This window comes from Peromyscus eremicus, chromosome 7 (assembly GCF_949786415.1).
Source record: "Peromyscus eremicus chromosome 7, PerEre_H2_v1, whole genome shotgun sequence".
NCBI lineage: Eukaryota > Metazoa > Chordata > Mammalia > Rodentia > Cricetidae > Peromyscus > Peromyscus eremicus.
In genome coordinates, this window is record NC_081422.1 from 99794645 (window position 1) to 99817106 (window position 22462).

The following is a 22462-nucleotide window of genomic DNA, read 5'->3' on the forward strand; positions in this document are numbered from 1 at the left end:
TTATATTCAGACATAATCACTGAGAACTAAAGAAAGAGAAAAGGAAAGGGGGGGAGGTAGAGAACAAAGATCTTTTACTTCCTTTCTTCAGTCTTATCCTCAGATCTGTGATTGATATATGTGTGTGTGTGTGTGTGTGTGTGTGTGTGTGTGTGTGTGTGTGTGTATTCAAGATTCCCTTTGCAAATGTACATGTTTATGTTACTCTTATTAATATTTACCCCTTTAAAATACAGGCCCTGGAAACAAACTGACCCAAATGTGAGGCCCATATTTTAAAATTTAAATGTCTTATACTCAATAAACATATAACGCTGCTTCTTGTAGTCCCTCACTCCACCCCCACTTGTATCAATGAATGGTGCCTTTTTTTAAATTTCATTTATTTATGTATTTTGTTTTTAGGAAGGAGTGCTCTGTCTGCATGTATGCCTGCATGCCAGAACCTCTGGCATCACATCCCATTAGAGATGACTGTGAGCCACCATGTGATTGCTGGGAATTGAACTCAGGACCTCTAGAACAGCTAGAGGTGCTCTTAACCACTGAGCCATCTCTCCAGCCCAAATGGTGCCTTTCCTATTGGTAAACTATTAGAAACCAGGAAACAAAATAGTTGAAATACATCCTTAGGTGAAAAACATATAGTGAGAATATTATAACAGTACTACTTAAAAAATAAAAATAAAAATAACCAAAGGGGAAAAAAAGAGACTAGAAAAAAAGATGGGTCAGTGGCATAGCTCAGCAACTAAAAGCTCTTGCTGCCAAGTCTGATGACCTGCATTTGAACCCTTGCAGCTACACAGAGCTAGAGACAAGCGATTCCACACAAAGTTGTCCTGACCTCCGTGTACATGCCACGGTGCCCACTTGCTTATACATGCATATACATATACACACAGATAGATTTTAAAGGTTTTTAAAGAATAGAAAAAATTTTTAATGAAGAAACTGTTTTCTCAAGAGAAAATCACAATCACCTTTGCTTTGCCACATCTGACCAGCGTTCCCATGAAGGCAATGTTACTTCTGGATGCAAGATCTCCATTAGCAGCGGCTGCTTGAGGAGCTGTCACCTTAGAACAGGGAGTTGTCTCGCCTGTCAAGCTGGACTCATCAATGGAAAGATCCACAGCCTTGGAAAACAAGTGTTCCATAAATTTAAACTTAAAGTACCTTTCACATTTCAAGAGTTTGTGACCACCACACTTCTTCCAGTATTCACATTCAGCCATTTGCTACATCTTGTTTTACACCCATTACTTTATGACAAAAGACTAGATCAGTATAAACATATATATTAAATGAAGTCAACAAAACCTGACACATGCAACAAAGAATGCGTACTGGAAGAATGGGTTAGTCTAAAATTCTAAACACAACTAAGGAAATGGAGACACCAGGGGAAACTACAGCTAAGAACCCAATTTTCCTAACAAAACATTATTGCTTAGTTTTGCCATGTTTCAAAGTATTCACCTTTCTAAGCACAGAAAATGCCATTTTAGGTGAGAAAAATGCTACTTATGTGACCTGGATAAGTTTCTAAAAGCAGAATCCACAAACAATATTTCCCAAGTATGGGGAGCAGAGGAAGCCCTGCGTGAATGCAGTACTGAATGGATGAGTGTTGCAGACAAGGCCATGTCAAGGATGACAGCCTCAGCCCCATGGGAATGGCAAAGCCTCCTCCCCCACCCTTGCCCTGGGAGGATCTGAAGTCCCAGAAACCACACATGAAGTCAGGCATGGGGGCAGGGGCTTGTAGTCACAGTGTTGAGGGAGTGCAGGCAGGAGCCTAGGGCACACTGGCCAGCCACCATAGACTAATCTGGAGCCTTGGGATCCAGTGAGATGCCTTGTCTGAAAAAACAAGGTGGACAGCATCTGAGGAATGACATCCAAGGTGGATCTCCTGCCTCCACTGGCAAAAACATAGACACACACGCATGCACACATGCGAATACACACACACACGCACACATGCGAACACACACACACACACATGCACACATGCGAACACACACACACACACACACACACACACACACACACACACTTTAAGGACATTTGAAGTTGATTTTAGCCCTGTCTATAAACTGCTGACTTTCTAACTCAAGTGCTTAATGAAGAAAAGGGTCCCTGCACTTTTGCCAAGTGATCTTTGAAAACATGCCTACTCTCTGCCATCCCCAGGGAGAAGCCGACACCACCCCCAAAAAACATACTTAAGAAATATGGCTTGGGGGCTGGAGAGGTGGCTCAGTGGTTAAGAGCACTGGCTGATCTTCCAGAGGACCCAGGCTCAATTCCTAGCATCCATCTGAAGGCACACATCTATCGTACCTTCAGCACCAGAGGGTCAGACGCCCTCTTCTGACCCCCATGGGCACTACCTGGTAGCCAGACATACACGGAGGCAAAATACACATACAAATAAGATAACAATAAAAATTTTAAATAAAAATAAAATAAATAAATGCTTAAAAATCACTAGTCTAAAGAGCAGATTGATAAACATAGTAAGAAAAAAAAACAGAGATGAAGGATCTGTGTGTGAGACATTATCAAGGAAAACCACACGTTACAGGCAGAAAACAAGCAAAGACAGGCAGAGCAAATATCTGACTATATACATAAGGACCAGCAACTTCCCAAACTCGATGCAAACCACAAATCTACATAATCAAGAAGCTCAATCAATCCACAATGAGACAATGCTGGACAGGCAGATGACAAAACAATCTTGAAAACAGTAGGAAAAGCAAGTTCTATCACTTATAATAGAGTCACAAAAATATTAACAATCCAATTCTTATCAAAGTCCACAAAAGGAGTTTAGAGAGAGGGCTCAGAAGTTAAGAGGACTTGCTACTTTTAACTGGAGACTGGAGTTTGGTTCTCAGAAAACCGCTAGGCTTACTTCCTAGCTTGGAGATGGAATGTATTTTCCACCCTATTTTTGAGGAAAGTTTCTCACTAAACCTAAAAGCTCACTGTGATGCTTAATGTTCTCAACCTGACAGAATCTAGACTCACTCAAGAGATGGATTTCTAAGCATGTCTGTAGTGCAGTGGTTCTCAACCTGTAAGTCATGACCCCTTTGGGGATTGTGTATCAGATATCCTATATTATCAGATATTTACTTTATGATTCATAACAGTAGCAAAATTAGTTATGAAGTAGCAACAAAATAACTTTATGGTTGGGGATCACTACAACATGAGGAATTATAATAAAGGATCTCAGCATTAGGAAGGTTGAAAACCACTGCCATAGGGTATAACCTTGATTACATTAACTGAGGTGGGAAGACCTACCCACTACAAATGGCACCATTCCCTAGGCAGAGGATTCAGGACAGTCTAAGACTGTAGAAATCAAATCAAGCTGAGTGCTAGCATGCATACCCTCACTGCCCTTTTCTGTCACAATGTAGTCAGCTGCTCCAAGCTCCTGAGAGCTTGACTTGCTTGCCATGATAGACTATAACAGTGAACTGTGAGCTAAGTTGGTTTTTGTCCAAGTATTTTATCATAACCACAGGAAAATAAAGTAAGACCATGTGTCCACGCTAGCTGTCCAGCAAGCATCCAGATCTGCCTGTTTCTACCATAATTCTGGGGTTCCAGACATGTTTTACCATGGATCCAAGAGATTCAAATTCAGGTCTTCTTGCTTATAGTACTCTAACCCACTCAACCACTTCCTCAGCCCCAAGGAGCACACTTCTTAAACTACGGTCATAGCATAGGTTGAGATCACATTAATATTAAGGGGTCATAAAAAATTTGACAACAGTGAAAGATTTCTGAACATTCAATAACCATAAAAATTCAACACCAAATACATACTGAATCTGAGTTTTTTTCTGCCAGGACTCACCCATGCTGAACTGTGCAACTTCATTGCTGCCTGGTTCTGAACATACAACATGCACTTTGCATACGGTCACCCCACATACTGCCTAAGTATTTTATGAATTGGAAGGCTTTTATTGTACATAGAAAGGTTTTTGCTGTTACATAAACATAATAGTTTACTAAAGATGAAAAATATTCTGACAATATTCCTTAACAAGTAGGTATCAAATTGGTATAGGTTTGGGTTGTATATTAGAATGTTTGAATTTAAATATTACTATGTGAATTGTTGGCATGAGTTTCACAAAAATTGTTTGATAAATTCTGGCTTGAGATTAGGGCAAATTTTTCAATAATTTCAGAAATAACCCTAAACATACTCCTTGTGTTATATGTTTATGCAAAGTGGCATTCTCAGCATTAATGATTATAAAATAAAAATATTTATCAATTCTGAAAAATGTTCATCTTGCAATATCGACTGCTCAGGCAGGATTTATAATTTTTTAAAAAAGGTTTATTTGTTTTTATCAATGTTTGCCTGCATGTATGCTGTGATGGCTATTCTTGGTTGTCAACTTGACTACACTGGACCACTTCTTCCTTGGAAACAACAGCACTTTGTCCTTATTGGAGTAGATATTTATTCTGGTTATGAATTTGCCTTTCCTGTACCTAATGCATCTGCCAAAACCACCATACGGGAACTTAGAGAATGCCTGATCTACCACAATACTGTATTCCACACAGTATTGCTTCTTACCAAGGATCTCACTTCTCGGCCAGAGAAATGTGAGATCATGGAATCCACCTGTCTTACCATGTATCCTGCCATCCTAAAGCAGCTGGACTCAAAGAAAGACAGACGGCCTTTTTAAGACACAATTACAGCGTCAACTAGGTGGCAACAGCCTATAGGGCTGAGGGTAGGGTCCTCCAGGCGGCAGGTAGCACATGCTATGAATCAGCATCCAATATATGGTATGGTTTCTCCCATAACCAGGATTCACAGGTCCAGAAATCAAGGGGTGAAACAGGAATACTTCCACTCACTATCACCCCTAGGGACCTACTAGGAAAATTTTTGCTTCCTGTTCCTACCAGGGAGAAGTCTGAGCTTCCAGTTCAATGGAATGTTTGTGGTGGCTCCCAGCAGGAGTACTCACCCCTCTAGAACCAAAATTTCTTGGGATGACCCATAAGAATGTAACAGGGGTGGAATGGCTTAGTTGTCAGCTTAACAACATCTAGATTTAACTAAAACCAAATTGCTGGACACACCTGTGAGGGTTTTTTTTGTTTGTTTGTTTTTGTTTTTTTCCTTTATTAAATCATTTGAAGTGGGAAGACCTACTTCTAATCCAGATTTTTTGAGGTGGGAAGGGCCACCTTTAATCTAGGCCACACTTTCTGCTGGCAGTCTATACAAAGAACATGACAGAATGAAGCTTGTCCTCTCTCACTGCCTGCTATGTCTCTTGCTCACAAGTCCATTCCTTCACTGGCATTACAGCATACTTCTTTGGGATTCCAGTGTATACTGAAGACCAGCTGAGACATCCAGCCTTGTGGACTGAACAACTACTGGACTCTTGGACCTTCCACTAGTAGACAGCCATTGTTGAACAAGCTAGACCACAGCCTGTAAGCCATTCTAATAAATGCCCACACCCCCACGCCGCCCTGTGTGTGTGTGTGTGTGTGTGTGTGTGTGTGTGTGTGTGTGTGTGTGTGTACATTCATGAGCTGGTGCTCACAGAGGCCACAAGAAAGCATTGGATTCCCAGAAACTGGAGTTAATGATGGCTGTGAGCCAACATGTTGTTGCTGGGAATCAAACTCAGTTCTCTGCAAGAGAAGCAAGTGCTCTTACCCACTAAACCATCTCTCCAGTCCAAAATTTAATTCTTTATGTAAAAATTAAAAAGTATCTCCATCACATTGGTAAACTTGTTTTCCCTTCAATAAATGTTAAATTATATGCATATTGAAGAACTGCTGTTTTGTGATTTATTATCTGCTAATGCTTCATTTGCAGACATATTTTATATAACTACATGTGAAGGCACAAAAATTTTCTCAGCAAAAAGAAGTCATGAGTGGAGGGGTCTGGAAACATTCCCACAGATAACAGGACTGCAGTAATATGAACACTAAGATAGCAGGAGCCCTTCCCTACAAGCAACACTTCAAACAGAAGTGGATCAAACTTATTATGTGTATATCCATAAAACAGAAAATTATATGGCAATAAAAAGTCATAAAGAGCTGGGCGGTGGTGGCGCACGCCTTTAATCCCAGCACTTGGGAGGCAGAGCCAGGCGGATCTCTGTGAGTTCAAGGCCAGCCTGGGCTACCAAGTGAGTGCCAGGAGAAGCGCAAAGCTACACAGAGAAACCCTGTCTCAAAAAAAACCAAAAAAAAAAAAAAAAAAAAAAGTCATAAAGTACTAAATGAAGTACCTGAAAATATGTTAAGTGAAACAGACAGACAAAAAAAAAAAAAAAAAAAAAAACCTACATATTATACAACCCCTTTAAATTAATAAAATGTCTAGTAGAATAAGCAAACATACTTTAGTGTCAAAAAATTAGTGGCTATCAGTGTTAAGAACACAGTGAATGCTAAAAGATAAGGAGTTTTCTTTGGAAAGTGATGAAACTTTATAATTAGACTGTGATAATGGGAACACAGCTCTGAATAGACTGAAAACCACTAAATGTTAGCTTTCACTTATGCGTATCCTATCATATGTGAATCTTATCTCTAAAAGTACTCAGGCCAAGTATGGTGGCTTCAAACCATGATATGCTGAGGAAAGAGAGGGCCAAGCAGATCTATATTTTAAGAACCTATTTCAAAAGAACCTGTCTCAAAAACAGAAAAAAATGGGTTTTTAATGAATCTGTACTGAGGTGGGTGAAGCAGCACTTTTGGCAGGAACTGGTTACAGACACAGAATCTGGAGCCCCCAGACCATGACCCAAGATGATTTCTATGCATTTCCAGAGGAGGGATGCTTTGTTAGGCAACTCTGCCTCTCACTGAGAAAGTAAAATACACATACAGTAGAAACCATACTTCCATTTTTTCCTTTGCTCTTTTCTAAGATTGCAGTATGATATTCTGATGAGATTCTGGGTAGTGTAGTAAGCCAGAGCTCTGAGTCAGACATACAGTCTCATTGAGTCAGCAGTCAATACAGAGCACTATGTGCCTCAAGTAAGTTAGGTACATGCAATTATTTTTGACATAGTATTTTAAACTCTCAGTGGACCTTTGGAGACATAACCCCACCCTGAGTCAAGAAGCACCTCTACTGGTATCCTCACAGAGGTTAATACTCTTTTCCTTTCCTGTCTCACACTGTTTTTCAATTACCAGGGCTACACTGTATGAGGAGGCATTCTCTGCTGCTACATCAGAAGTAATGTCTCCTATCTCAGTTTCTATCTTTTACCTTTTCATACCTGATTACTGAGTTCTATCTTATACTGATCTATGTTCACAAATACAGGATTCCCTAATCAACATAATTCTATCATCTCTGTCTGCTACAGTACTTGACTCAGGTTGTCACAAAGGTATGCTAACTGACTGAGTGGATACCTCTAAAGACATTACAGCAGAACAGACATATATTAAGGGGGAGGGAGAATATGCTTACACTTGTCACTATTCAGTCAGAATACTAAATATTTTAAATGAAGTATGTGTTCATCATTAGAACTGCTAACCCTTTCATTAATCAATATCCACGTACCCTCACCGTACCTCAAATAAGCGTAAGTCCGCAGGAACTCTGTCTCCCACAGAAAGGCAAACTGTGTCACCTGGTACCAAGTCTCGGGCAAGTGTATGCTCCAATTTTCCTTCACGCACACTGTAGCATGAAACAGAAATCATCACAGTAAGAAAAACCATACTATTTCTCTTTAAGATTACATTGAATTTCAGTGAACCTGTCTTAAGAAAAACACTGTTACTTCCAAAGAGATAAGTCAAACATAAACACTAAGAGCACAGGCTAGGGAGATGGCTCAGTGATTAAAAACACATGCTGCTTTTGCGGAGGACTCAAGTGTAGCTCCCAGCACCCACATCAGGCAGCTCACAACTGCCTAGAACTCCAGCACCAGAGAATCTAACACTTCCTGCCTCCTCAGGCACCTGTACTTACATGCACATACCCACACATAGACATACACACAAATAATCTAAAATAATTTTTAAAAATTAATCTTTAAAACCAAAACAAAAAAGCTAGGGATCATGATACATTCCTTTAATCCCAGCATTTAGGAGGCAGAAGCAGGCAGATCTCTGAGTTTGAAGATAGCCTGGTCAACATAGCAAGTTTCAGGCCAGCCAATGCTACATAGTAAGACCTGTCTTAAATTTTTAAAAAAAAATTAAGCATTTGATATACTGTGTGCTCTTATTATACAGGTAACAGAGGGAAATTATTGGAAAACCTGATTAGCTATTCAAATGTTCACACTGAGGCTATCTTGAGATATATTTCATTACACTACTTTCATTAATTACTTAGAAGAGTGTTCAACATACACTCACTGCTCCACACGTAAGAAAGAGCCCCCACGTAAAGCACTTAAAGCACAAGTGAGCCAAACCGAACACAGTACCATCAGCTCCATGCCCGCCCTCCTACAGAAAGACAGAAATAAAGAAAAGCCCCAGAAGCCCCGGAAGGGCCAGCACACATGGTAACGAACAAGCCAAACTCTGCCTCAGAAGCTGTGGGAGGTGAATGCCAACACCTCAAGTAATTTCTGACCGTCCCAGGTGTATCATGGCACATGCATGCCCACTCACACATACGAACATGCACAAACACGAACAATTAAGAAAAAAAGCCTGTTGAACAAAGCTGTCTCAAAACCATCAATAATGCAATGTTTGCTATACTGATCCAATTTTTTCTTGTCATGTTCAATAGTCTCTTCTTTGTGTTAAACGAAGCTGGTTCAATAGTCTCTTCTTTGTGTTAAACGAAGCTGGAACAACAATGCTTACAGTGCTAGTGCCATTCAGTTTCTATTTTTTAAGGTGTAAAAATCTCTTTCAAATAAAATAACATACCAATGGCATTCTGGTGGCACAAGTTTACTCAATTCTTCTAGAGATTTTTCTGAACGATATTCCTATTTAGAGAAAAAGTAGAATTTAACACTAACAAAACACAAAGGAATTCAAATGGTCCTTTTAGACTTAAATATTAATCATTACTACTTAAAATTTTCTCCCAATTCATATCTTGATTTACTTATCTTTATATTCTTAACCTATAAAAACTTGTCCCTAAATTACTGTAATCAAACAATTATAAAAATTAAATACTCCCAATTATACATTTAAAAAGTCAATGTGCAAATCTAAGATTGCTTAGAAGAAAATGAAAGCCAATTACTGTATCCAAAGAGTACATAAAGTTAACATAATTGAGCCTGATTTTTAAGATAATTTTACATTTGGGTTTAGCAACCAACGAAGTCATTATTTACCTATATGCAATATTTACTTTGAGGACGTAAGCCCACACTAACTATACTAGTTTGTAGACTAAATTTGCTTGGAAATAACAATGTGGACGCTATTGACACTCCCTTTTCTTGTCCAGCTGAATCATATGAAAGGGAAGCTTCTGAGAGGCCCTGATGCTGTTCTGCACTCACCTCACATGCCATGCACATGACCCACAGCTAGGGGTCAGAAACATCTCCAATGCACTGCACTACTTAGCCTATGCTTCCCTTAGCAGTGGGTTTCATACGGCACCAAGGCCTCCTCGGGTCTAATCTTTTGGCCTGAAGTTAAAGGTGGGGGACAAAAGCAGGAATAAGAGATAGGAGAGTCTTGAAATACCTGCCATGTGAGCTAGCACTCACCAAGTCTACCCATCATCAACTGCTTCAAATGAGAATGCAAATGAGATACTCTATGTAACAGTATCTCAGAACTGTATCAGTCACTACCCAGACAAGAGGGACAAATGAAAGCAAAATCTACAAATATAAAAATTATTAGGCATGCCTCTCAATCTACCAACCACAGTGAAGAATTTGGAAGTTGTATACAAAAATTCTGTAAGGGTAGAAGACACTAAGCAACTAACCAAACAGAAGCTAGCAGTCTTTGTCTTTGCAAAGCTGTTGTAGGAGGGGTCATTCTATGACAACGCAGGGTAGCCAGTGACCTGAAGGACCGAACAGAAGGAAAATGATGGGAAGAATGGTTTTCAATTTGCTTTTAAAATAGTTTGTTGCTTTCTTAGGCATGTTTGAGGAAAGGGGTCAAATCTGTGTAAAAATATACTTATTAATTAACAATGAAGCTTTTCATGTTTTGAGGCCTTTTTCTTTCTCAGCTGTTGTGGATTGAATGTAAAATGTCCCTTAGGCTCATGGGATTGAACACTTGGTCCCCAGATGGGGGTGCTGTTTCTGACAATTGTAGAACCTTTAGAAAGAGAGCTTCATTGGAGGACATGGGTCACTAAAGCTGGCCTTCGAGTTTTATATTCTAACCCACTTGCTGCCAAAATGCAACTGGCCACCACAAGCTCCTGCCTTCTGCCACCACACCTTCCCTAAACTCAACTCTCTTCCTCAAGTTACTCCTAGTCAGATATTGGGTCACAACAATGAAAAAAGCAGCTAATGCAGCATCAAATAAAACTACTATTGAGACATCAGCAACAGATCCAAGCTACATTTAAAATACATAACACATTCCATGTAAAACTCCACATTGATTATGTTAAAACTCAAACTCTGTGGTGTATTTTGAGGATGGGAGCTCTTTATTTTCCAAAGAGGGCAAGTTGCTAGAGCTTTTCATACATCTTATATATTAATGAAAATCCAAGAGGGAGTTGACTGCCACAATGTACGGTGAGGCGTTATGAGAGGGCTCCAGTAACTGGCCAAGTATAGATCACACCACTCACTTGGCTGGAATGAGTAACTTCCTTAGATGATGCACAGCCTGGAATGCTTATGCTACATTTACCAGCTCCAACAGCCCAAAGGCAATACTCTGTCCTAAGGAGAAGCCTCACACTTAACGCTTCAACCATGAACAAGAACACTGGTGGTCTACTAAAGGAGCTCATAAATTTCCAAGTAATCAGACTCCAGCTGGCTTCCTACACTCAGTTACTATAGAACTAGAAACTTACTGCCTCAGGAACTACTTTAAGACACCAGGACAGTGACAAAAATCGTCAGAAAATAAATTATACATGACACATAATTTAAGAATCAGAGCATGGACCTAGGGACATACAGCATCATTACATTTCTCCCTACAGTAGATTAATCCTTCTACTGTTATTAGCCATATTCAAAGTGAGGACTGATAAAATTTGGAAACTTCTAAAATATACAGAAGTTCCAAACATTTAAATAAACATAAAAGAAGTTTATAAACTAAGCCTATGTGTGTTTTTTCCTACACTTGCTAACCTGACACCATGCCTGGTGTGTTATGACCCTCTCTTCTCCATCCTCGGCTTTTTTTCCTTTCCCTTCTTCTTTGTCTAAAAGTAGGGTTTTAACATGTGGCCCATGTTGGCCTTGAGTTGACAATCCTCCTGCCTCTACCTGAGTGCTGAGAAAGAAAGAAATCATGATACCATCTCCACATTATTCAGAATCATCTTTAAAAGAGACCTCTTATCTGTTTCTTTTGCTGTTTGAATGACTCATAATGAACAGGAAGTAGGATCACCCCTTCTGAGGAAAATAAGAAACTTTAGAAGGGAAGTAAGGGATCACCAATACCAAGAAAATAACTTTAATTACCAAACAAGACTAATAAGGCTAGGAAACAAATTCAGTGAAAAGTCCACTGTTACCAAGAGAAATCCATCTCAGCACTCTACCAAGTCTTCTTCAGATGGTATCTGATAAACTGCCCACTCAATTTTATACTCACCTATTGTTTTGTTCATTTAGACTCAGCACTAATGGGTACTGGCCCAATTTTATTACTGGAAAAATTTTTTAAACTTAATGGATTATATTTATATTGCCATGCTTTTTTTTTTTTCCATCTGTTTCTATCAAAAAAAAAAAAAAAAAAAAAAAAAAGCTATGTTCATCTCACTCCCTAAATTAAACAGTGCCCTCTTCTCACAACTGTCCACAGCTGGCTAGTATCTGAAATTGTTTTAAAATAATAAATTATTAGGAATATACTACCACCCAGTAAGGTCAGATTATTTCCCATAAATCACTTTAGTTTGTGTTTAAGTAATCAACTAATACACCACTATTAACCTGGCAAAACAGATTACTCACCTGAACAAAGGCCACAGTGACGACAATAAGTATTGCCTAAAAAACAAACAGCCTTTTAAATCAGGTATTAACAAGAAATAACTTTTAGCCACATTGTGTCTCTCTGACTGTGCAGTCCCAGGAGAATGGATTTTTGCACTAAGAAATCAGTTTGTCTTAGGGCCTGAGAGGGAAAAATATGAATTTAAATGGCTAACCATCCCCATGATCACTTCCAAAACTTTCTGAATCCACCCAAATCCTCCCAAATTAAAGACTAGCTTTATTTATATGGGTAACATCTGTTATGGTTGACACATTAATTACTTGTTTAATTTTAATTTCTGCACACTAATTTATGGAAAGAATTTAAAAATTCGATACATGTTAACACAAATAGCTTTTCAAAAAAAAAAAAGTTTTGTTTTGTTTTGTTTTGTTTTAAAAACTGGACAAATTCCCCCAGTGCTGATTTGTCAAACACATGGTAGGCAAGGGCTCTCTCTATTGATGAGTTATCCTTGATCCTACTTTTTCTACAGAAAGCTGGAATCCAATCAATACATTGTTGGGTAGAAGCAGCATAAGAATTATTTAATAAACTATGAGAGGAAAAAAAAAAAATCAAGCCTCAGACCAAAAAAAAAAATTGGTAAAGGAAGGAGTATTTACCTTTCCAGAATACATTTTTATCTACCACTAAAAGCAAACAAACATTACTAAAGTAAGTATTGTAAAATGCAGAACTGTGTCAATGAACTTTTCATAATCTTCCACATTAAATTCTATTATCTATCTTTTTTTCAACTGAATCCATTGATCTATCTTTTTTCTACTGAAATTTGATAATCTCAGACATTAATCATTTGGAAAATATTGGTTCATCTAATTATTCAAATATAAATGCTGGTATATTTCTAAATTTATTAATTGTTAAAATCACTACTAATGTCATTAAAGTTTTCAATACTTGGAAGGTATCTAAAATTCATGGTAATACATGAAAATTTACAGTAGCTTTAATTACTACTTGAAAGTCTATTCTTATCACTAGCAACATTATTCTTTTAAGTACATGCTGTGGAATAATTCTTCTGTACACTGTGAATATGTATTACTCTCACTGGTTAATAAAAAGCTGGCAGGCAGGTAACCAGGCAGGGAGTATAGGTGGCACAGCTAGAAACAGGACTCTAGGAAGAAGAAGGCGGAGTCAGAGGAGACACTAGCCAGCCACCAAGCAATCAGGACATGTAGAAAATGAGGTAACAAGCCAGGAGTCACGTGGCAAAGCATAAATAGAAATATGGGTTAATTAATAGTTAGCTAGTAACAAGCCTGGGCTATTTGCTGAGCATTTATATATAATATTAAGTCTCTATGTGATAATTTGGAGGAAGCTGCCAAAACGGGAAGTGGGAAGTCAGAACAAGAAAACTTCCAACTATAAGTAAAAGGCTGGTTCACCTCACAATGGCCCTTCCTTAAGACAGCTACTGTATTTCAATCTATACATGCTTCCCATTCATCACAGATTATTAAAAACATATATACTCAGGGAAAAAATTTTATGAAATTCATTTTACTCCTCTATCAAGAACATTCTAGACATCTGAGGAAGGGTCTCCTTCACTACGTTGCCCACAATACCTGGGACTTGCCATCCTCCTACCTCTGCCACCCAAGCAGCATAGCTAGTGTTAGTGGTATGCATTCCAAACCCAGCTGCTCTAATTGTCTATAGAGGACAACAAAAGACAACAATGACTATTGATACAGCTTAAGGCCACTTCTAATTGTGCTAAAGCTTTAACAGCCTATACATCATAACATTTGCCATTAACACAAAAAGCATACAGAAACAAGAAAAAGTCAGTGTTGTTAAAATAGTTTTGATCACATATTTCTTGAACAATTATTGTTAGTCAAAATATTTTCAACTGAAAAGCAACAGGAATTTTTGTTGGACTAGAAAATCATCAACTATTTTTTATCTGTGAGGCTGACTGTACACGCCTGTAATCCCAGCTACCTGGGAAGCTGACACACCAGCACAGCTGAGCCCAGGAGGGCAAGCCTGAGGAATACAGGAAGACCTCCAGCTCAAACCAGACCAAAAGAAAATTACTACAGCTAGATAATTATTTTTAAATCTGATTCATTTTGATTCACTTTAATTTCCAAAGTAAAACCAAATCCAACTGATACAATTAACCAAGAGATTTAAAATTTAAAAAATAAAAGAGTTTACTTACCACAGTGATACTGACAGCATCATCAAACTGATGCATTAAAATACTGATGACTGCAGAAGCCAGAAGCAGCATAATAAGGGGATTTTTAAACTGGAAGTTAAAACAAACAACTCAACATTCTTATATGAAGGACAAATCCGCTTTATCTCAATAAAGGCTTTTTAAAAAAAGGATATCATTATGAAATTACAAGAGTCTATATGTGCTTTATTTTCAAGCAACAAAAAAGTAATGCTCATACTTAAAAGCTATGTAACAGTTCCTTTTCAGAAAAAGAAAATTAAATATCAATATTTACAATAAAGAATTTGCTAACCTGGGTGTTGGCATATACCTTTAATTCTAGCACTCGAGAGGCAGAGGCAGGCGGATCTATGAGTTGGAGGCCAGCCTAGTCTACAGAGCAAGTTCCAAGGCAGCCGGGGCTACACAGAGAAACCCTGTCTCCACAAACAACAACAAAATCGCTAATTCTTTGTAGTATGTATATACCTGTAGCAGTATATTAGTTTTTGATTGTTTTTTGTTTTTATGTAGTTCAGGCTCACTTCAAATTCATAATCCTCTTGCCTAAGCTTCCCAGTATTGAAATTATAGGAATGCATTACCACACCTGGCTTGCAGTACTGTATTAATTTAACAAAGATAGGTGCCTGAATTTCTGAAACTAGAAAAAGAAATGGCTTTTAACCTAAATACTGAGGCTAAAGACTGATAGCAAATAAAACTATAGCTGCCATACAATGTATGGTTGAATAAAAGTAACTGGCTTTGATTCAACTTTTGACAACTTCCAGCTGTCACCTGTGTGGTAACTTAAATAATTTTAAGCGCCATAATCTTCCAATGGAACCTTAGATGAAGGAATCTGTAGTAGCTAAGAATGAGACTAAGGACTAGGTAATCCAGAGAACCCTCTTTAATGTCAGCTGCTAACCACCACACATTGATGGCAGAGCCTTTTGCCACCCCTAAGAAAAGCTCTGCCATGGTTCTAATTAAGATGCCACTTCACAAGGAGAGTATCAGACAGATGTTTACAGAACAATAAACTCAATATTCTCCTAAAGAAGAACCATGCAATATTATACAACTAATAATTGATACTTGATGTTAACTGTTATTTATGCTTAACGATGTCGCAGACACTGTTTAACTCCTACAGGAATCCCAAGAGTCGGGCACTCTGGCTTGGATAGCAGGATCAAGAAAGAGAACAATTCAATCACATTGCCAAATGACAAGTCAAGCATGACAGGTTCAAAGGAACTATGTTAGGGCTTCCTTAAGGTGGGGTGTAATTGTGAAGCTACAGCTATCAACAGGAGCGCTACATGAAATAAGGCACACACAGTCCTATCACCCTTACAGCTTTCGTTTGCTACTGTACCCAACCACATGCACAAAGCTTATCTCATTAGCTGATGATGCCGTTTAAACAAACTAAATACAAACTTTCTTTTTAATGCCTTCACAAAAGTTTTCTCTACTCAAGTGTTTCTTTGTTTAGCACACCAAACTTTACTAGTTAAAACTAGCCACAGAATGATTCAACTTTTTACACTAATGTAATTGTTACCAAATTTTTAAAGCTATAGTAAGCCTTTGCTAAAAATTAAAATAAAGGTAATTATGAATGGCCATAATCTAATCTGAGCTTACTATTTCCTGAGGTCATCACCAATGGAGGCCAACGGAAATCACAGAGTTGATAAGAAAGGTATAACTTATACCCTGGTAGTTAGGATTTAATTATGCATTTAATAATTTTCTAAGCTGTCCAAGATTCCCTGCAAATATATCATCCTCCCATAACTAGGAAGCCGAAGGTCAGCATCCACAAAAAGCCTACTGTCTAGTGTTTGCTGACAACCCAGCAATACAGAAATGATGCCCTCTAAACTACACTCACTTTTCATCAGTCTTTTGCCAAAATCAAATGAAGAGTCAGAACTATAGAAATTCCAACTTTACATGTAAATTTTTAGGGAAAACAACCACTGTAAAAATGATTTCTTTTCTCTGTAGGTCAATCTCAGGAAATTCACAACTATGAAAGTCAGTTACACAGACAGCAGAGACGGAGGGAAAGTGTCTCACCTGAGAAATATACTTCTTCCATAGCGGCTCATCTTCACTAATGTCAAACTCATTCCAGCCATGGAAGGCTCGCCTATGACTAACTTCAGATTTGTTTAAGCCATTCTGAAGATCAGCCTATTAAATTTTACATTAAAGGTTATTCAAAATGTTAGCAGACAGTAAACAAAACACAAAAGAATACATAGTATATGACCACATTAAAAGAAGCTTTTTTTAAATGTATATGAAGAAGAGGACACTAGATCCCCTGAACTGGAGTCACATACATAGGGAGTCACTGAGTAGGGGTACTGGGAGCTGAACCTGGGTCCTCTGCAAGCACAGGAAGTGTGTGACCTTAACCATTGAGCTATCTCTCCAGCTCCTACTAATCACAGAACGTCTCCCAGAGGTTTTATATGGGACCCGCAGCCATAATATTCAGACAAGATTAACCATAAAGGGCCATGGAAAAGCTTTCTGGAACACTAAAAATGTTCTGTATTTTAGCAGACATGGTGGCTCACACTTACAACACCATTACACTACTCACACTTGCATACTCAGGAGGCTGGGGCAGGAGAATTATCTCATGTTGGAAGACAACCTGAGATAACACCAGGAGTTCTAGACAACCAGTCTGAGCTACAGGGTAAGATCTTGTTTTATTAGTGGTGGTCACTTTGTCAAAATACACACTTAAAACTAGTGTAAGGTGAACTTACTTTTACTTTGATAAATGGATTTTGATAACTGCCTCTTAAATACTTATTTATATCCACCAACTAGTGCTATGTTCAGACTTGATCTTCTCTTTGCCACAAGCAGCAGTAAATGAAGACTTTCATGGCTAGTCACGGTCTTGAGACTAAGTGACTTCTGAGTGCCTAGCATTAAACAGGACACTCAAAATCACCCCTTAGGGGAAGGGCAGGACATAAGAGCCAATCAAGGAGAGGAGGGTCCAGAAACACCATCTTACAGGCATGACAGAACTACTATCTTAGAAACATGACATGGCCACAGCACTCAGAGGCATTGTGCAACCCTGAGTCAGTAAATACGCAGTCACGAATCAGGGTGGGGATTCATGGAGCACCACCCTACCCAGGGAGCTAAGGGCAGTCAGGAGTTGACAGAGAAGTCACTGTTGTCAGTGAGGCTGCCACTGGTGAGTTGTTATCCATGCTCTTGTATAGCAACACTCAGGCCCAACTAGTCCTAGATAAACCACGTGGGCCACAAAGAAAAACAAAAGGCATAGAAGTGGGGTGGGATTTGGAAGAAGACTGAGGTTGGTGAATAAGAGAGGGTAGAGGGTGAGTGTAACCAGAGTATGTTATACCCATGCATGCAATTTTCAAAGATTAACTTTTTAAAGTACACTGATATTATATAAATACTATAAATACTCAATAAGCAACAAGATAGTGTGTTTGTTTTACTATGAAGAAAAGGAATAATAAAAGAAAACCATAATTCATATGTATTTTAATTGGTTTTTAATTTTTTTTTTTCTAAAATTAGTGTCTCCAAAAGAATATTCAGTGGTCTACAAATGCCCTTCCTGTTCTGAGTTTATTAAACCACTGAGATTTTTTTTTTTTTTTTTGCTCCTAGATTATGTTATTATATCAGAATGAAAACTTGGGTGTCTTAAATTACTCAAAACAACACAGTTAACAATTTTTTCTTGGGACATGGCAATATCATCTAAGTCCTTCAGTTACCATCATGATTTTAACAATCATAAAAAATGAAATTACAGGGTTGGGGATTTAGTTCAGTGGTAGAGCACTTGCCTAGTAAGTGCAAGGTCCTGGGTTCTGTCCTCAGCTGGGGGGAGGGGGGGATGGGGATGAAATTACAACATCTCAGAAATGGCTAATTCCCTTCGCCAGCAAAGTTAGCAAGAGTTCAGTAATCAAGTTTTCTAAAACTTAAATATATTTAAAATAAGTGGTTTTAGAACTAAGTATAAATATACCAAAATAAAAATCCCTCAAAAATGAATACCAGTGTTCTGAAACAACAATTAAAATGGCTGAATAAAAATTCTCTTTTCATGTTTGCCTACACAGTACTTTTTAAAATTAGGAAGAGAATAAAATTACATAATTAATACTTATTTGCAAACCCACACTTGTACTTAGCTTTCACTTTACCTTAAAAAATGTATTTAAACTAAAAAAAAAAAAAATTCTGCTGGGTATGGTGGCAAAAACCTTTAATCAGCACTGGGGAGGCAGAGGCAATCAAATCTCTGTGAGTTCGAGGCCAGCATGGTCTACAAAGTGAGTTTCAGGACAGCCAGGGTTACACAGAGAAACCTTGTCTTGGGAAAACAAACAAACAAAAAATCCTAACACCACTTATGTTACTAGTTAAATTAACTACTTTCCCACTGATAAGCAGTGCAAACAGCTGCTGGCCATACTCCTCCTCCTGAGCTGTACTGCCCAGCCACCACACGCAGTTACTTAAACAGAGTTGCTCCACTACTCTAGCCACATTTCCTGTCATGTCGTCATGTAACTGGGGGCCATTCTGCTAGACAGCACAGACCAGTACTTCTATCCGCGAAGAAAATGCAATAGGTCAGCACTGACTTCATCTAAATGGCTGCTTTACACCTCCCACCTCCTCCTCACCAGCCACTTACTTGGAGAATGCCTGCAACCTCACTGACTGGTAATTCACTTGCTTTCTTTGATGTCAGTACAGGAATCATTGTCTCATTTTCACCATTAGGTATTTTTTGAAAACGTGCAACCTAGGAATAAAAACAAAGAAAAATTACTTGAATATACTAAACAACTAGAATGTAGTCCAGAGTAATAAATGAAAATCCTAATATTCACAGCAACTTATTTTCCACTTAGGAAAGTATACTCAGATTAATAATGAGTATCTAAGACAACTCGATACTAACAGTTTTTTGAAAGCAAACTTTAAAACTTTGGATACCTGTTAACACAAGGTATAATACAAAATCTTCACATTACATATTTTAAAGATATTACTTCCCCATCAACATAAGATTAAAAAATAAAACAGATGTCTTTCCTGTCAGATTCCGATGACTATGCACAATCATAATCCTATAAACTCATTATGTTTAATTCGAGGAACAAGAACTGCTAAGCTTTCCCCACTTCAAGTGCTCCCGAGCTCACTTCCCTCTTCAGGACACCTGGCTACCCTTCCACACGCCACAACAGCATGCAAGACTTTAAAAGTCTCCTCAAACCAGGAGAAAACTGAGAAGCTCAGAGACCAGACAAGCAGAGGCAGCACAGGTTAGCTAGTCGGTCAGGAACACAGAGTCAGTCACAGAAACAGCAGCAACAATGAAGGCTGCAATTTCATAACCAAGTATCAACAGTGGTCCTCCCAATTCTAGAAACAAATATCCAGTTCAGATCGGCCTTGGTCCTAAACGGAGAGCCTTACAGACACAGACCAGAAAGAGGGGAAGAGGAGCTACAGGCGCCTCACTACTTAAACTGAGAAAAGCATCCTTTGCCAAACAGCCAAGCCACCTGGTGAAATACTACTGACACTAAAACACCTCTGTTCCTAATAAGACATGGGTTTCTACGCTGAAATTATCAATATTTTCAGGACAAAATTATTTCCTAAAATTTCTAAGTAACTATTCTTTAAAACAACAAATAAGATCAAAAAATAATGGACAACTCTACTACTAGTGTCTATACACTGCACTACCATGTGTGTATAAAATCCTTTTGATTTAATACAAACAAACGCAAAGAGCAATAAGCAGCTAAGAGAAGGAGAAAGTATTCCATCATCATAATCATACTTCTAGAGAGGAATACATATTTCCTAATCTCAGTTATTAAAAAGGCATTACTGAATGTTTAAATAACTTAAAGCAAATAGTAGCAACATTTTTCATTTCTAATATAGAAATGTTAGTGACAAAATTCTGAGGAAATTATAGATTGACTTACTCTTGTGAAAAGCCTTGAAATTGTTTTGTAGCATAGTATTTTCATAAAACTAAAAAACTTAGACTAAATTTGAGAATTTCCTAGAACCACTGAAATGCCCTACTTTCAAATTCATGAAACAAACTAACACAGGCCTTTACTGAACCATCTCAAGGTAAATATGGAGAAAATGTAATGAGAACCAAACCTATTATACTTTACCTTGTAAGATCACACAAAAATTTTAAAGATCAATTGTATTTAACATAACAATGAGATCAATTTCTAAATTAATTTATTAATTTATGTTAAAATAATTAAACATAACAGTGAGATTAATTTCTAAAGTTCCTGAACCTTAGTTTATCTGTATATAAAATAGAAACAGGAGTTGATTATCGCCACTGAATTCAACTACTGTAACATGTGATCCACCAGCAACAAGAAACCATACGACAGCAGGCTGGAGAAACAGCTTAGCACATTGCTTGCTTATAAGCTTAAGGACCTGAGTTCAGTCCTCAGAACCCACAGAAAAGCTGGGGGAAGCAGTGCACACTTAGAATGCAAGAACCGGGGAGGTGGAAGGGCAGATTCCTCAAGCCAATCATCCTAGTCTAACTGGTGAGTTCAGACCAGTGAGACACCCTGCCTCAAAAGCCAAAGTAGACTGTACCCAAGGCAGGTCTCTGTCCTCCAAACATCATGCACCCACACACATGAATGCACACACAAAGAAAGCATATGAACTATTCAATTATTATATGTATTCATCCACTTGTATCATCAGTTTATGCATGTCTATACACAACTTAATTTTCAAAATAAGTTAAACTTACAATAATGTTCCAATTAAAATATATATTCTATCATTAAGCTACTGGCTGGAAGTATAGCTCAGTGGTAGATTATATGCTATATGCTTAACATGCTTAAGACTCTGGGTTAGGCCCCCAACAGGAAAAAAACAAAGTTATTAAAAATGGCTAACTAGCACTCAATACACAGTATAAAAGCCTTATTCAAAATTTTCAAGTAATCTTATGGCAAATGGTACCTATAAAGGGTCTGCATTTTTATAAGCATTCTTACACAAAACCCTTTGAGGGCATTCCATTGGCCCAAACGAGCTGAAGATCTCAGGAAGTAAGACTTCACTTTATAAAGGATGAGACAGTCAGGGGGTGTGACGACAACTCTCTCAGGCTCTTTTGAGACTCTCCAGCTGTAACCACATCTACTGTCTCAAAGTGTGTTCCCAAGTGAAGAACTAAAGAACTAGAAAGCAAACCATCCAAGCCCGGCCCCGAATGCTGGATGGAGTTTACTGCCATCACCCCAGTGAGCACTCAGTGAGGCAAAGAGCAACAGACGCTTATCGGGAAACAAGGAGACAATGAGTAACAAGGCCTGAGGGACCTCCATGAAGGAACAGAGGCTGCCCATTGGAGGGAACTGTCTCCAGAAGCCTTACCCTAACTGCTGAACGGAGGCACCACTAAGACAGAAACAGAACATAAAACACACGCCACCCCAAAGAAGGAGCCACTTGGGGAAATCCGCTGAGGAACGAGAGCAACGGCCCCACTGATGACCATGAAGAGGCAGCATCCTGAGTGCAGAGGTGCTCACACTTTGTGGAGATAGAGAAGGCAGCCACGAGTTTCTTAAGAATGAGACTCATGTTAGGAAAAACTGAAAGAGCTTCATGCTTTTGTTTTACAACACACATGTGAACTGTGTGCCTCAGACAGTCGCTGACTGTCCTTCGGTGACCTGAGTGCCTGTTTCTCTCTTGGGCAAGCCTATCAAATTTCAGGTGCAATCACAGTAATTTCTACTCAGGCCCCATCTTCCTCCTCCAAGAGAACGCTGCTTTCTGTTTAAAAAAAATGTCAAAAATCAATCTTAAAGACAGTATCTTACAGCCCGAAACTGACTCTCAGTGTAAGCTTACTCCATCTGTTTTCAATCAGATCTACTTTCCACACTCATTCTG

The 22462-nt window shown here is 38.4% G+C and overlaps 1 protein-coding gene across 10 annotated transcripts in view; it reads right to left on the minus strand.

Moving 5' to 3' along the window:
• Positions 1–22462, minus strand: part of Atp2c1 (ATPase secretory pathway Ca2+ transporting 1) — a 100198-nt gene that overhangs the window by 42517 nt on the left and 35219 nt on the right. For all 10 annotated transcript variants that reach the window (XR_009380322.1, XM_059268504.1, XM_059268496.1 and 7 more), the window contains 7 exons: positions 19170–19280; positions 16526–16642; positions 14426–14515; positions 12192–12227; positions 8971–9032; positions 7642–7750; positions 984–1139 (listed from right to left, as the gene is read on the minus strand). Coding sequence is in view for 9 of the 10 variants with exons in the window: in XM_059268496.1 (XP_059124479.1) it covers positions 984–1139; positions 7642–7750; positions 8971–9032; positions 12192–12227; positions 14426–14515; positions 16526–16642; positions 19170–19280 (681 nt within the window). In the remaining variant the exon portion in view is untranslated. The remainder of the gene's footprint in view (positions 1–983; positions 1140–7641; positions 7751–8970; positions 9033–12191; positions 12228–14425; positions 14516–16525; positions 16643–19169; positions 19281–22462) is intronic.